Here is a 15,391-nt window from a genome sequence, read left to right as displayed (position 1 = left end):
TCTACAGTCCATGGGGTCGCAAAGAGTGGGACACAACTGAGTGACTTCACTTTCACTTTCAGTGGTGTTAAAGACATGTAGATAGTCAGATAGCACAGTTGGTAAAGAATCTGCCTGAAATGTAGGAGACCTCGGTTTGATTCCTGGGTGAGGAAGATCACTAGAGAAGGAACAGGCTACCCACTTCAGTATTCTTGGGCTTCCCTTGTGGCTCAGCTGATAAAGAATCTGCCTGCAATGCGGAAGACCTGGGTTCAATCCCTGGGTTGGGAAGATCCCCTGAAGAAAGGAAAGGCTACCCACTCCAGTATTCTGGCCTAGAGAATTCCATGGACCATATAGTCCATGGGGTTGCAAAGAGTCGGACACGACTGAGCAACTTTCACCTGTCAGAGGCAAGGCAAATAATAGGAAATAAGCTAAGCTCTGAATAATCATTTGGTTTACCTCTTTATTTTTAGTGAGATCTTGGGCCACTACAATTTTTTTAACCATCTGCATCAAGGTCGTACCTTTCTTATTCCAGATTTTTAGTAATTAAGAAGACATGTGAAATTAGTGATAATTATCTACTATAATCAGATCCTAGATATGGAAAATCCCATGGACCGCAGCCTACAAGGCTCCTCGGTCCATGGGGTCGCGTAGAGTCGGACACGACTGAGCAACTTTCCTTTCACTTTTCACTTTCATGCACTGGAGAAGGAAATGGCAACCCACTCCAGTGTTCTTGCCTGGAGAATCCCAGGGATGGGGGAGCCTGGTGGGCTGCCGTCTATGGGGTCACACAGAGTCGGACGTGACTGAAGTGACTTAGCAGCAGATATGTTACATTTTAGAAAGTTTCCAATTACTTCAAAAGCTATTAAAAGCTTTAAAGTTTTGTTTGTGTATATATATATAATTGATTCCAAGTCTATGTAAAGTGAAATATGGTCACTATACATATATGGACTGATGCTGAAGTTGAAGCTCCAATACTTTGGCCACCTGATGTGAAGAGCCGACTTAATGGAAAAGACCCTGTTTCTGGGAATGCTTGAAGGCAGAAGGAGAAGAGGGTGACAGAGGATGAGATGGTTGGGATGGCAGCACTGACTCAATGGACATGAACTTGGGCAAACTCCGGGAGATGATGAGGAACAGGGAAGCCTGGTGCGCTGCAGTCCATGGGGTTGTGAAGAGCTGGACATGACTTAATGACTGAACAACATCTTATATCCCTATATACAACTTAGCACTTCCAGAAAGATGTCTTTTGTAAACTCTAACAAAAAACAGCACAGTTGCATTACTCATAATGTAATATTTTGAATATCTCAATATTTCAAATATTTCATATTTCAATATTTTCAAATAACACTGCTGCTTGCTGCTGCTGCTAAGTTGCTTCAGTCATGTCCGACTCTGTGCAACCCCATAGAGGGCAGCCCACCAGGCTCCCCCGTCCCCGGGATTCTCCAGGCAAGAACACTGGAGTGGAAATAACATTACCACGTGCTAATTTGGAAAAGATGAAGGTCTCAATGGCATGAGAGAAAAAGCATTGCACATAGAGTCAAGAGTATAGGTTGTGACTTTAGGCAAGTCATATAGCTTCTCTGAGCCAAAGTTTCCTCTATGCAGCTCCACAAACATGAGACTGCTGGGGTTACAAAAGGATTAAAGAAGCTGACATACATGAAAATGCTTAGTACTTTCAATGAAACATTTGAGGGTGAGGGGGAAGGATGAGGTAGGAAGAAATCAAAAGGGAAGACTGATAGAGCTGAAATGAGTGATAAGGAAATTATTGTGTGCTGGGGAGGAGGGACCAGTGGAATGCTAGAAATGCTAAGGGTTTGGAATGAATGCTGTTCTACTTGCCATCCATCTTCAAATGTCTGAATCAAAATTCTCTAATATGCAAATTACTTTTACATACATCACATTACATGAAGCACACTGAAATGCACGTGAAATTCATCTATTACTTAAATCTTGGGCTTCCCTGGTGGCTCAGATGATAAAGAATCCGCCTGCAATGCAGGAGACCTGAGTTTGATCCCTAAGTTGGGAAGATCCCCTGGAGGAGGGCATGGCAACCCACTCCAGTATTCTTACCTGGAGAATCCCCATGAACAGAGGAGCCTGGTGGGCTATAGTCCATGGGGTTGCAAAGAGTCGGACACGACTGAGCAACTAACCACAGCAGTTAACTCTTAAAAAGATCGTATTTTCTTTGGTTTGGATAATTAACTAGGAATACACTTCCTTTAACACTAGATTTTTCTTTATTTTAAATATCACATCATTCTCTTCTCATGCTGATGTTGACAAGCCTCTTGCAAAACTCCATGCTGGTCTTTCCACTAGTCTTTTCACTTCTGCAACTGCAAGTGAAAATCCTACTTCTTTCCATCCCTTCTCCTCCTGTCCCAATCTTTGTGACACCAATTCCCAGGTTGTACCTTATGTCTGCATATCCTCTTTTACTGTAAATACACTAAATTCTATTTCTTTACTCAAAATAACTACTGAAGTCCCTAGAGTTTTTGCCTTGGTTATCGCTGATTCCTTTTCATCCTCCAGGTCTCAGAGAAGCCCCTTCTTGGAGCTTCAATTCCTTCTTTTATTATTCTCTTTCACTGTATCTTGTTATGATTTCTTTCAGGGAATCATAATCTGTAATTTCACATTTGTTTATATACTTAGATAGGCATTGTTTTCTCCATTCATCTATTACCTTCACAGGTTTAGAAGGCATATGTTTAATAAATGTTCAATAATTTTAATGTAAATAAAACATTAAAAAGTGCTCAAATCCTAAGTGTACAGCTAGATAAACTTTCACAAAATGAGCACGTCCATACAACCAGCATGAAAACAAAGCAATGCCAGGACTGAGAACCTCAGAACTGCCCTCATGACCTCTTCAAATGATAGATCTCTAGCTCTTCAATTATAATTCTAACAAATAACATCATAGGTGAGTGATTTTTGTTGTCATGAATTTTATATGAAGGGAATCATAAAATAAAGACCTTTCTGCATCTGGTTGTGGGATTCATCCACTTTGCTCTGTGCAGTTGTAGTTTGTTGATTTTCATTACTTGAGATTAGTTATTTGAAGTGCTGGTCTGCACTGTTTGCCACTGATCTGCAATGCCATGAGTACAGAAGGTACATTTGAACATTTAGAAACTTTTCAAGCAGTCTGACATTGTTGTGTAATACTGTATTACAAGAGTTCCATTCTGACATCTAGGGAAAACAATCTGTTTCCTCATAGCTAGGTTAGGAAGTCACTGCTGAATATATTATAATTCACATATCCATCCTACTCTTGCTGGACACGTGGGCTATACTGAAGAGTGCTGCTATGAACATGTACATACTTTCTTACATGCCATTTGGTACGCTGGGTCATATACATAAGACACACTTTAGGAGGTTCCACAAAACAGTGTTTCAAAGTGTTTATACCAGCTTACACGTCTATCAGTGTGTTCTACAGCTGTGCCAACACTTGGTATTGTCAGCCTTTTAAATTTGCCATACAGAGGTTTTATTATGCATTTTCCCAATGACCGATAATGTTGAACACATTTTTTTCTTATGTCTGTAAGTCATTTGTATAGCTCTTTTATGAGGTGCCTGTTCAAGCCTTTTGCATATTTTCCCATTGGGTTGATTGACACTCTTTGTAGAACTTCTTTAAAGCATTCTAGATAGAGTACCTATTGCATATATGTATTACAAATAGAATTTCCCATTTGGTAGCTTGGTTTTTTTACCTTTTTCTCTTGACGAACTCATTTTAATGAAAGCAAATTTGTCAATTTTTCCTTTATGGCTTGATCTTTATTTTGTACTATTTTAAAAATCTTTCGTATTTAAGAAATGCTTGATTTATTTAAAATAGAGTCATGAAGATAATCTTCTGCTTTCTTCCAAAAGCTTTTATTACTTTACCTTTTACATTTTAAAATCTCTTACCCATCACAAATTTTTTCTGTATGGTATAAGGTAGAGATTTAAATTTATTTATGTAGTTTTGGCTGTGCTGCGTCTTTGTTGCTACATGTGGGCTTTCGCTAGTTACAATGAGCAGGGGCTCCTCTCTAGTTGTGGTGTGTGGGCGTCTCATTGCAGAGGCTTCTCTTGTTGCGAGCATGGCCTCTAGGCATAACACAGGCTCAATAGTTGTGGCTTGTTGGCTCCAGAGTGTGGGATCAGGAGTTGTGGCCCATGGCTTAGTTGCCCTGTGGCACGTGGAATCTTGCTAGGCCAGGGATCAAACCTGTGTCCCCTGCACTGGCAAGCAGATTCTTAACCATTGGACTACCAGGGAAATCCCTAAATTCATTTTTAATTGATTAAAAAACCCACCTTTTCCCATTGCACTTCAGTGTTTCCTGTATCATAACTCAGTTGACTATATATGTATATGTTTGTTTCTAGACTTTTTATCCTATTATTTGTCTATGGCTCAATAAATATTTGTTGAATAAGATCTATCATTTAAGATGTCTTACTTAACAAAGGTTAGAGTGGACATGATTTCCTACTATCGGTTATTCTGCTGTGTGACTACATGAACTCTTTGATCTTCACTGTCCTCATTTGTCAAATGAGATTAATATTCCTCCTGTCTCATATAGATGCTTGAAGGATTAAATATAATTGCTCTTTACAAAACAGTATACAAACAACTTATAAGCCGTCATTTACTTCTTCAAGAGCTTAGATTTGATATCTTTAGGGCATCAGTATTTTCTCTTCTGTAATCCTACTATCGCCAAAGATTGATAAGGAAAAAAAATCCCTAAGACAGAGAAGAGGAAAAAAGAGAAAAGCAAGCACGCTTGTTGGGATAGAAGAAATCAAAATGAGGTAACACTAAAAGAGAGGTAGAAACTCATGAAACTGTTTGGAATCTTTTTTTGGTGGGGGGACCTTTTTATATAGACTTTGCTTCTTATGTATAGATTCCACTACTGTACCATTGCTTTCTCCTATACAATCTGTGTAATATTTTCATTTTTGTTTGGTAAAGGTATCAATATCTTCATACCTTTTCACTGAAAGCTTTAACTGATCTAATCAAGGCCTGAGAAGAAGTCTGAAAGGAGAATACTTCACACCAGTGAGTCCTAAACAGGCTATGTTATCCCAGGGTAGTTCTAATTAGTTCAAGAAGGTTTAGGAAACTAGTCCTATGAAAATTAAATTTCAGTTCTACAAAGGTGAAACATAAACACACACGCACACACAAACGTAAACATGTACTCTTACCTGGAAATATAGCTATACCCTGGGTAGTATTTCACCCTATATTTTACCCAGGCTATTTTTCAGTTATTTGTCCTCCTAAATTATATTATGTTCAAAGATCTCTGTCTCCTTATAGGCAAAGATTAAGTATTCTACCTTCACATCTTTTACAGCTAACATGGTGCTGGGCATAAAGTAATAAATGTTTTTTTGAATTAACTCACAAAGGGAAATATAAATGCTATAAAATAGTGTGCTGTATCTTCAAAAAAGAATCTGCTCTCTAAACAATGTTATTAAATGTTTTAGGTTTCCAGAAAAAATTTTTTAATAGTTTTGAAATTTTTAAAGGTATCATAAACTTTCTTTCCTCCCTGTCACTTAGGGCTATTTCTTATATATTTCTGTTTATGCAGATTGCACAAACTGCATCACATTTTATTTTTCATAAAACAAATACTCACTAAACATTTATTCTGTGCTAGGTATATTGCTTAGCAAAAAGACTAAGACAGTGAGGTTAGATATACCTGCAAAGATCTATAGAATACATGGCATTTGTAGCATCTGTGTATTCTGAGGTAATTCTTTATTTTCAAACATACAGAAAGTGTAGAGAGTAAATAATAGGACAAAACAGTTATGTATATCCATCTGTTCACGTGTCTGATTTTCCTATTGTACTGTTAGTTCTCTGAGGGCAAAGATGCTTTATAATGCATATTGTGTACCTAATATGAAACTCTGCATATGTTGGGGACAAAATAAATGTTTGTTGAAAAAATGATTCAGTTAAAAGAGAGAAACTTTATTTTTAATTAAATAATGTCATGTACTTTTTTCACATTTCCTTCAAAGTCTCTACAATAATTATGGGATCAATCTCTTCTGTTACAATGTGACATTCCGATTGACTCCTAAAGATACTCACTCTCTTATCTCACTCAAACAGCATCCTTTAATACTCAGATACTTGTACTACTTCTCTGTTTGTACTTGGTTGTCTGGCTCTAACATGTGTGCTTGTCCTTGTATTTTTTCACTACATTGCATGGATACCTAGGAAACACTGCAGAAGGGAACATATGTTAAAAGTAAGGGATCTCTAGAATAACATGCTTTCCTCGATGAGCCAAGACATTTAGCAAAGGGTTAAAACAGGAAGAAGATAGGATCATTTCCATAAACTTTTCCAGAATTGACTTTGGGTCCTATAAAAGGAATCACTTGACCATTTGACCTTTTAAAATACACTACTATCAGCAAAGGGAGAGAAAGAGACAGGGAGGAAGGTAGGGAGACAGACAGACACCACATGTGGAAATAAGGCTAGCTACATTTCCTAATGAATGGAAAAGAATCTCCAAATTCTACTGATAGCATTGGCTTCCAGATAGTAACATTGAGGCATGAATCTAAAATGAACAAATTCCACTAATTTGCTAAACCTCAAGAGAAATTTAATTTTCCATTTTTGTGAATTGTAAATGAACAGTCATAAAAATACCTACTGGAACAGTTAAAACCAAAACCAAACATATTTTTTTGTGACAACTGAGTTGTAAAATAGGTAAAGATTTTAAAAAGTGAAATGCTTAGGTTTTGAAAGGTATAAACTAGTACTATTCTTCTGAAGGTCAATATTTGGTAATACATATACATTTAAATACATATGATACATACAAAAAACCCTAAAGTTTTGAAAAATCCTTTGGCACAGGAATTTCAGGAATTTATCTACAAAGACTTTGTAAGAAAATTCACTGTATTACTATTTAAAGTAGCAAACAATTGCAAAAAACCCAAATTCTTACACATAGGGCATCTGGTAAAGGTGGATGGATCCTTATGAAGGAATACTTATAAGTATTTTTACACATATACTTGTGAGTGTTCTTTCATAAGGGCTTCCCTGGTGGCTCAGCTGGTAAAGAATCCGCCTGCAGTGCAGGAGACCTGGGTTCAATCCCTGGGTTGGGAACATCCCCTGGAGAAGGGAAAGGCTACCCACTTCAGTATTCTGGCCTGGAGAATTCCATGAACTGTATAGTCCCATGGGGTCACAAAGAGTCGGACACGGCTGAGCAACTTTCACTTTTGTTCTTTCATAAAGATTTATCTTTAACAAATATGAAAAGAAAGTGGTTATTAAAATTTATTTTTTTTGGATGCAGAACTCTATATCCCAAATGAAGTCTAGTTGTAACCTAAATTTAAAGAAAAATAACAATAGCAACAGTAACAATCAAAGGTGCTTTTTTTTAAAGAAAGGGTGGGAAACTGAAACACTGTCCACTCAACCTCAGAGGTCACTCCTAGGAACTTTATAGCTTCAAGGAACACATCACGTAATCTACTACTCTTCAAGAACATTTTATTGTGGAGAAGAAAAAAAGCAAGATGATAAAATGACTGCATTTTTGTTAAAAAAAAAGTATATATATATGTTTATATATTATACAATGAGGAATGATTAGAAAGATATACAGCAAAATGCAAATAAGGCTTATCTCTGAGTGGTGGGTTTACAGGTAATCTGTCCTTTCTTCTTGCTCATATGCTTTTTCCCTTAGATCTTTGAAGTATTATTTAGCAAGTATTCCCTTTCAGAATAAGGAAAACATTATTTTTAAATATGTATTTTAAAGTTGGATTCTTCCATACAGTCAGCTTTCCCATCCCTTTATTTCAGTTGGTATTTTATTTTATTTATTTATTTATTTTTTCAGTTGGTATTTTAAAGTATTAGCAATTCTTTAGATGATTGCTCACCTGGAGAAAGATGTCTTTAATCTGACAATCAAGTAGATATTAAAATTCAGGTAAATGAACTCTTCCTGACAAGAGGAAGAGTTTCTCTGCACCCTTACTACAGATTTTCTTTATGCCAAGTTGTAGTGTATTAGTCTCTCAGTTGTGTCCAACTCTGTGAGCTCATGGACTATAGCCCACCAGGCTCCTCTGTCCATGGAATTCTCCAGGCAAGAATACTGGAATGGATTGCCAGTAATACATCCTCCTCCAGAGGATCTTCCTGACCCAGGAATCAAACCTAGGTCTCCTGCATTGCAGGCAGATTCTTTACTGTCTGAGCCACCAAGGAAGCCCAACTCAGTTTAGATGATCCCAATTTTGTTGGCCACATCCAAAGCATCATAGTCAAGTTGTAGACACCTCAATAAAAAGTATTCTATACTCTGATTTCTGTGTCTCTTCACATGCTGTTCAATCTCTGAGAAAGGTTTCCTCCCCTCATTCTTTAGAAGGCTGAATCATTCTCAGTCTTCAGATCTCAGGAGAGACTTTCAGAGGTCTTCTCTAACTATAGTAAATATTCTCCATCATTGTACTGTTTCTTTCCTAGCACTTAACACAATCTAAATTACATATTTGCTTACTAATTATCTGTCTCACCAATAGAACTGAAGTTTGCTTTAGTACTATTCACCAATATATTTCACAATGCCTGGGTAATACCTGGCAATTGTTCATAAATATTTGTTGACTGACTAAATGCTTGCTAAAATTTGAATTTAGAGACTTATGGAGACTCAAATGGTTTAAATTAACCTTTCCCATGCATGCATGCATGCGTGCGTGCAAAGTTACTTCAGTCGTGTCCAATTCTTTGCAACCCTATGGACTGTAGCCCACTAGTAGTCCAATTCTCCAGGCAAGAATACTGGAGTGGGTTTCCATGCTCTCCTCCAGGGGATCTTCCTAACCCAGGTATCAAACCTGGGTCTCTTAAGTCTCGTGCATTGGCAGGTGGGTTCTTTACCAGAAGGGCCACCTGGGAAGCCCAACCTTTTCCAGACTCAAGACTCTGTTGTCAATACTGTTTACAACTTCAGATAATTTCAAAATAGCCCAGAGGCATATTAACTATGTACATTTTACAAAGGTTGTATCCAGTGATCCATGACTCACAAGGGATTTGTTGAGATGTCCACTTCAGGACTACTGATCCTTTATCATGTATCTTTTGAAAAATAAACAGTCTATAATACAGAGTAAGCATTTGCCACTTCAACATTTTCTAAAGCCTCTTCCAGCCCTGCTATTAATTATAACTGAAGCACACTAATTAGGGCTAATCTCAGTATACTGTTATTTATTACACATCATTCCATACATATGCTGATGTGCAGCCGCTGAACTATAAATCCTTTCTGTCAGGAATCTGAAAGGGTCTGAGCTACTATTTTGGACACAATTTAAATAACAGGGCCTCCAACAATGGCAAACCAACAGTCTCAGAAAAGCTCTTGCAACTAAATAGAGAACTTAAAAACACCAAACAGTATAAGAAAAATAACCATAGAAGGTACCAAATAAGCATAGAGACATAACATTTTAAATACTTCCAAATATTTGGTTTCAAAGCACAAATGGAGCATGTGGGCTTTCTGCATCTTTTTCTGCCAAGTCCCAGGAAAAACTAACCATACTACAGTCATCTAAAACAGCTGTTAGGACTGATCTTCAAATATTTGGTTTCAAAATATAGACCTATTTGCACTTTAAAACTCAGATGCCTGCATACTGCTCCTATAGCACCACACTGAGATAATCCTTTCAAAGTAAGGTGCTGGCAAAAACAGACCTTTACTCATGGTGAGAACTGCCTCAAATAGACACGGGAAAATGTTAACTTAAGTCCTAAAGTCAACTGTCAAAAAAGATAATTTGCTCTGGCACCAAAATACTTCTTTTCTTTCTTTTTGTAAGAGACTATATTTTATGAGTTACTTAAGGTTAAAGAGTGATGGTAAACGTGAAATATTAAGATTGTAGAAGCAAGGGAAAAGGTTTGTCCTCTTCACTGAAAATAGTTGACTTTCTTAAACTAATCTTCTCATTCAGCATATTGTTCTTGTGGTACTCAAATATAAACTATCAAATCTGCCTCACTTTGGGTTGCTGGACGGTCCAAGCCACGGAAAAGGATCTTAGTCTAGAAATAAATCAAGTGGTTTAAAATAACCTTCCCATATTCTGGTGTAATTATACTGGTGTATCAGCATATATCCTAGCTGTATCCTACACTTCTGATAGAGTAACACATCAGGAGACTGGTATGACAGGTGATAAACACAGTGTCTTTTATTCTTCTGAGCAGATATCCATTCTGACTGACTGATTTCAACTGGCATAAATATCTCAATGTTTCTTTAAAACAGAGGCAATGAACATGCCTATACCTTTATGAATTATTGTTTTGTTTCCCATCAACTCTTATAATAATTTAAACCTTGTTTCTGAAAGAGGCACTTAAAAAAAAAAAGACACATGATAGTACAACTCAAAAAGGAACTATACTTGGCACCTTACAAAACAGCAGTCCATCCTCACCCTATTCTGATAAGTGTCACACAGATGGAAAGAGTAAGAGTTACAAATAGTTAAGAAATGTATCCTGAGTCATATAACTGATTAATGTGGGAATTGGAAACTTCTTCCATTTCCCTGTTTAGCATTCCTTTGTTTCAGGCAGCTCCCAAATCAATGAAATTCCAAGCAGACGAGAATACTCTTCTTGACCTTACCTCTTTATGCACCTTCCAACTGTCTACCGTCACATTGAAGAGAGCTTTAAGGGCCTCAATGGCACAGTCTGTCTCCTGAGGTGAGAGAGGAGGTCCATTATGGTCTATGGCCGATTCATATTCATCGGTCCACTTGATGCTAAAGGCACTTTCCAAGATCTGGGTTAGCAGCGGTAGTCCTTGGAGCTCATAGCGCAATTGTGACCTGATGTCGGTGTGCAAAAGTGACAGGACGAAGAGCAAGCGCAAGTCAAAGCACTTAATGTCATTGATAAACTTTCGGTCCTTGCACTTTCTCAGGAGGTTACAGAGCTTTGCAGCAAGGTTAAGTTCCAGACTGAGCTGCTGTGCCATCTGACTGTTGAACACTATGTTACAAAGACATTTTAATGACTCCACAATAACTGGGAACTCTGACACCTTCTCCAAAGAATCATCCGACTCATTTAGCTTGGCTAGTCGCAGCAGTATCTGCATATTTTCCTTGGTTGTTACAGGAACTAAAACCTTTTTGTCTCTGGAGAGAATGCGGAGAACTTCCAGGCAGGACACTTGACATGTTGTTGGGATGTCCTTTAAAAGGACTTTAAATATGCCTTCACAGAGTTTCTGAAAAACAAGAATGAGTATGAAAAATATGGTTATTTGGCTTAAGTGATTTAAAATGGACTGTTTCTCTATCAGTGTATTAAACTGCAGTTCAAGATCTGGCTAGAAAAGATTTTTACCTTTTTAAAGTCACAGAATGTTAGAACTGAAAGAGACCTTATATTTGGTGCACTTCTTTCATTTTACAGATTTGGAAATTGAGGGCCAGAAAGGTTAAGCTACTTGTATGAGGCCAGAATGAATTAGTGGGGTAGCAAGAATAACAGTATGGGTTTCCTAACTTCCAGCCTAATATTCTTAGTTTCAAAGAGAATTAGTGACTTTATACAGATGAGTTTCAAATATCTTATATAAGTTTGTTCTCAAGAATTTTTAACATCAGACTACATATACTATGAGGATTGAAGGTAATCGTCTGAATCATAGCTATTCCCCTCCTGGAAATAAAAATTAATGCCTTGAGAACTGGTTCACATTTGGCCACAAGTATAGGCTCTTATAAAAAGACTTAAAGAAGCCTACATTTATGCCCAGTTTCAGCCTTGCTAATGTTTTCCGAATTTATAGTACTATGGGCAGTAGTCCCATGTTATATAAACCTTAGAACTCTCTTTAGCTAATATGTAATAACATTTAATTATCAAATGACCCCAGAGAAGATATTTTGCTGACAACATTGCTAACAATCATTTCAAGTACTGGGTTGCAAAGAGGGCTCAGCTAGCATATGTGATTCCTTTCAGTCAATTGCAAAAAGGTGCCCCTCTCCACGCTAACTGCAGACAGTGTTCCTACTGGGTGGTCAAATTACCAAAAAAGCCCTCTTCCTCCACACAGCCCTGTGCCAGGACACATGGCTTAGGAAGCTCAAAGTGTGGGCAGGATCTTAGCTCTCCGTTGTTCTCTTGGAGTAGGGCACAGATTACACAAGTATACTAGTAGTCCTGGTTCTGAATCTTGCTACCACTATCTCAGAAACAATTCTTTATTTGGACCCAAGTGTACGCTATCTTGAATTTTTTGAAAAAGTTTTTTCTGTCATTGCCAAATTTAAGAACCACTGATAATTCTCTTAAAAGTCCATGTCCAGTTTTCTTCTCCATAAACTGCAGATCTGGGTCTCTGAACCTCAAACCTTGTATGAGGAAAAGCAGGTATAACCATTCCACTGCCAACCATTTCTATACCCATTATATTTTATAAAAACAAAAGCAACAACTATGACCAATACGAGGTTTTACAAAGTTTCTATTACTCTGTCATCAGACTTTAACTAAAAGAGGCTATCTGTGGGTCAAGAATTATGATCTTGGCAGAAATTTTAGGCCATGTGCATCTTCTCAGTACATCTGAGTCAAACAGCTATGGAAATGTCAATTTTAAATGTACTATGTTCTCTAGATGGAGGTGGAAAAAAAATTAACCTAGCAAGCTAAAAAACACTTTACTACATTGATAACTCTATCCCTTAATATACCTGATTAACTAGAAGGGACTTCTACTTAATATTTTAATATCATCATAAAAGCATTTTTTTCATGAATGCTGTTTCGGGATAGAGGAAAGTATAATATGCCCATTATTAATAATACATAAAATAGGAAAATTTCTCCAATTTCAGATTTTTCACTTCCGAGACAAAGAAAAAAAATATCTTTTACACACTGTTTCCTACGTGCTATATTCCTGGGTGGTGGAGTTAAATAACCTTTGTTCCCATATAATTTTAACCAAGAAGGAATTATCTACATTCCTATTTAAGAAATACATAATAAATAAGGTATTATAAAATATTATATACATGTATTTGGAGTTCTACATATCTAATAAAACACAGAAATCTTTAGTTCTTTTCTTTCTAAACCAAAAACAATAATAAAATCTCCTCCCCTCGCTCCAAGTCTGTGGGTAGGAATGACTTCTTTCTTCCTCCACTGTCAGATTCAAGGAAAAAAAAGAGCAAAGTATGAATACAAATAGCCAAGGCTATAAACCAAACGGACTGTTAAAACTCTGGGACATAAGAAGGCTACATAAAAGAGATTAGAGAGGCCTACAAAATTTAGAGTTAAAAACTGCCTCACCTAAAGGCTTGCAGGAAATCCACAACCAAGACTGTTTCAAGCACAGTTTTCAATCAGTTGTTTTTAGATATGTCATTTCTCATCACAGACTTGCCTCACATGACAACTGTTAGGTAGCTTTTTGTTATAATGTCTCTTGAAAAGTAATAACCACTTCTTGGACAATGAACCCCTCCCCTTTTGTATTACAACTTTAAAAAAAAATCAAAGACGTACTCAAAATATAAGAAGTTATATTTAACAGACACATTCATTGCTCTACTCAATACAATTATTTCTATTTAGAGAATATTATAAAGAAAAATTAAACCATGTACCGCATTTGGATGAATCAGAAGTTTTTCTTTGCATATGAACCACATTAAGAACACTGAAGAGGTAGCATTCCTTATGATTCCCCCATCTGTTGAGTGCACGAAAGACTTCTGTTTCAAAGGTGCTCTTGTTTCTTTATTTTGCCTTAATGGTATTTTCCTGTACTATAACTGTTTTTTTCAGTTGATTTTACTCCTTCAAAAACATGCCTTGCTTTCTTCAAATGCTTTCCATTGCTCCCTGCTGCCCACAGAATACAGCTGAAATAAGCTCAGTGTCCCCTTTCCTATATCTCTGTCACATACATACACCCTCCCTTTTCTTTCCTTTCCAAGTGCTCCAAACGGACTCCCAGTTCCCTGACAATATGTCCTGAACCTTCTCCCACCATTACCTCAGCATGGCCTACCCTGTCCCCATTTCCACCAGTCAGGACTCCACTCTTTTTCTAAGGCTTAATTTGAAGACTGAAGGGAACAAAAGATTCCCCAGCTGCTCCATCTGCTCTCCTTCTATACAGCACTTAGTTTCAATAAGCACTTAGTTCCTTATAGAGTGAGATGGATGTTGGGGCATCTCACTCCTTTCATCTGTATCCCACTGGCAGGCCCAGGTGTGCTATAGCTATTTTTTTTGTTTGTTTGTTTGTTTTAATTTTTTTTAAATTTTAAAATCTTTAATTCTTACATGCGTTCCCAAACATGAACCCCCCTCCCACCTCCCTCCCCACAACATCTCAGTGCAAGATACCCACATACTCCCAAAGATTATCTGCTTTAAAGTTTACTACCTGACTCTCCAACCCCTTCCAAAGAATAATTCCTTTGTATTCCTCCACCACCAGCCTCCTCTCACTATCAAGTCTTCTCTTCCTCTTTTTGTAAGTACAATAAATCATCATTACATAACATTTTAAGTACAAACTGTTTTTATTAACTTTCTAAGTATTTATTTATACAAACTTGTTATCACGGTTCAACTGATATATTTTTTAATCTGAAAACTATTTTGGTATCTTAGATAACCATGAAACACATAATTTTTTTCCATTAAAATTGATGGAAATATCTTCTGCTTTAAAATCTTTTCACTAAGAGGTAACGTTTTCAGGAATGAACTAAAGTCATAAAGCAAAGCTTAGGTATGCTCATAAAGTATAATTACTTCAGAGAGGCTGACAAAAAGCCCTTTTAAAATGCTCATTAGGTTGCAGTGCGCGTGCTCAGTCGTGTCAGATTCTCTGCAAGCCCATGAACTGTAGCCCACTGTGAATGGTATTATCCCAGCAAGAACACTGAAGTGGCTTACCATTTCCTTCTCCAGGGGATGTTCCTGACCCAGGGATCGAACCCACATCTCCTGTATTGGCAGGTGGATTCTTTACCACTGAGCCATCTGGGAACCCCCCACTAGCTTAGTAGCCATGGCTATTTCCATAAAGTTAGGCTGTAAGACCCAGCAGCAGAGACTCAAGATTGAGATTCTCAATGTTAATACCATGTTTGGTCAAAAAATTTTTGGTAGCTTGCTCCCTAATGGAAACCCTAGAGTATACTATAGTAATGGTTTTCAGCATGC

General features: G+C 37.2%; 1 protein-coding gene across 5 annotated transcripts in view; it reads right to left on the bottom strand.

Moving 5' to 3' along the window:
• RIC8B (RIC8 guanine nucleotide exchange factor B) overlaps nt 1-15,391 on the bottom strand; it is a 102,344-nt gene that overhangs the window by 52,663 nt on the left and 34,290 nt on the right. For all 5 annotated transcript variants that reach the window (XR_011256044.1, XR_011256045.1, XM_069585252.1 and 2 more), the window contains exon 3: nt 10,806-11,414. Coding sequence is in view for 3 of the 5 variants with exons in the window: in XM_069585252.1 (XP_069441353.1) it covers nt 10,806-11,414 (609 nt within the window). In the remaining 2 variants the exon portion in view is untranslated. The remainder of the gene's footprint in view (nt 1-10,805; nt 11,415-15,391) is intronic.

This window comes from Ovis canadensis, chromosome 3 (assembly GCF_042477335.2).
Source record: "Ovis canadensis isolate MfBH-ARS-UI-01 breed Bighorn chromosome 3, ARS-UI_OviCan_v2, whole genome shotgun sequence".
Taxonomy (NCBI): Eukaryota; Metazoa; Chordata; class Mammalia; order Artiodactyla; family Bovidae; genus Ovis; species Ovis canadensis.
The sequence above is the reverse complement of the archived record's forward strand: the minus strand, read 5'-3'. Positions and strand labels throughout refer to the sequence as shown.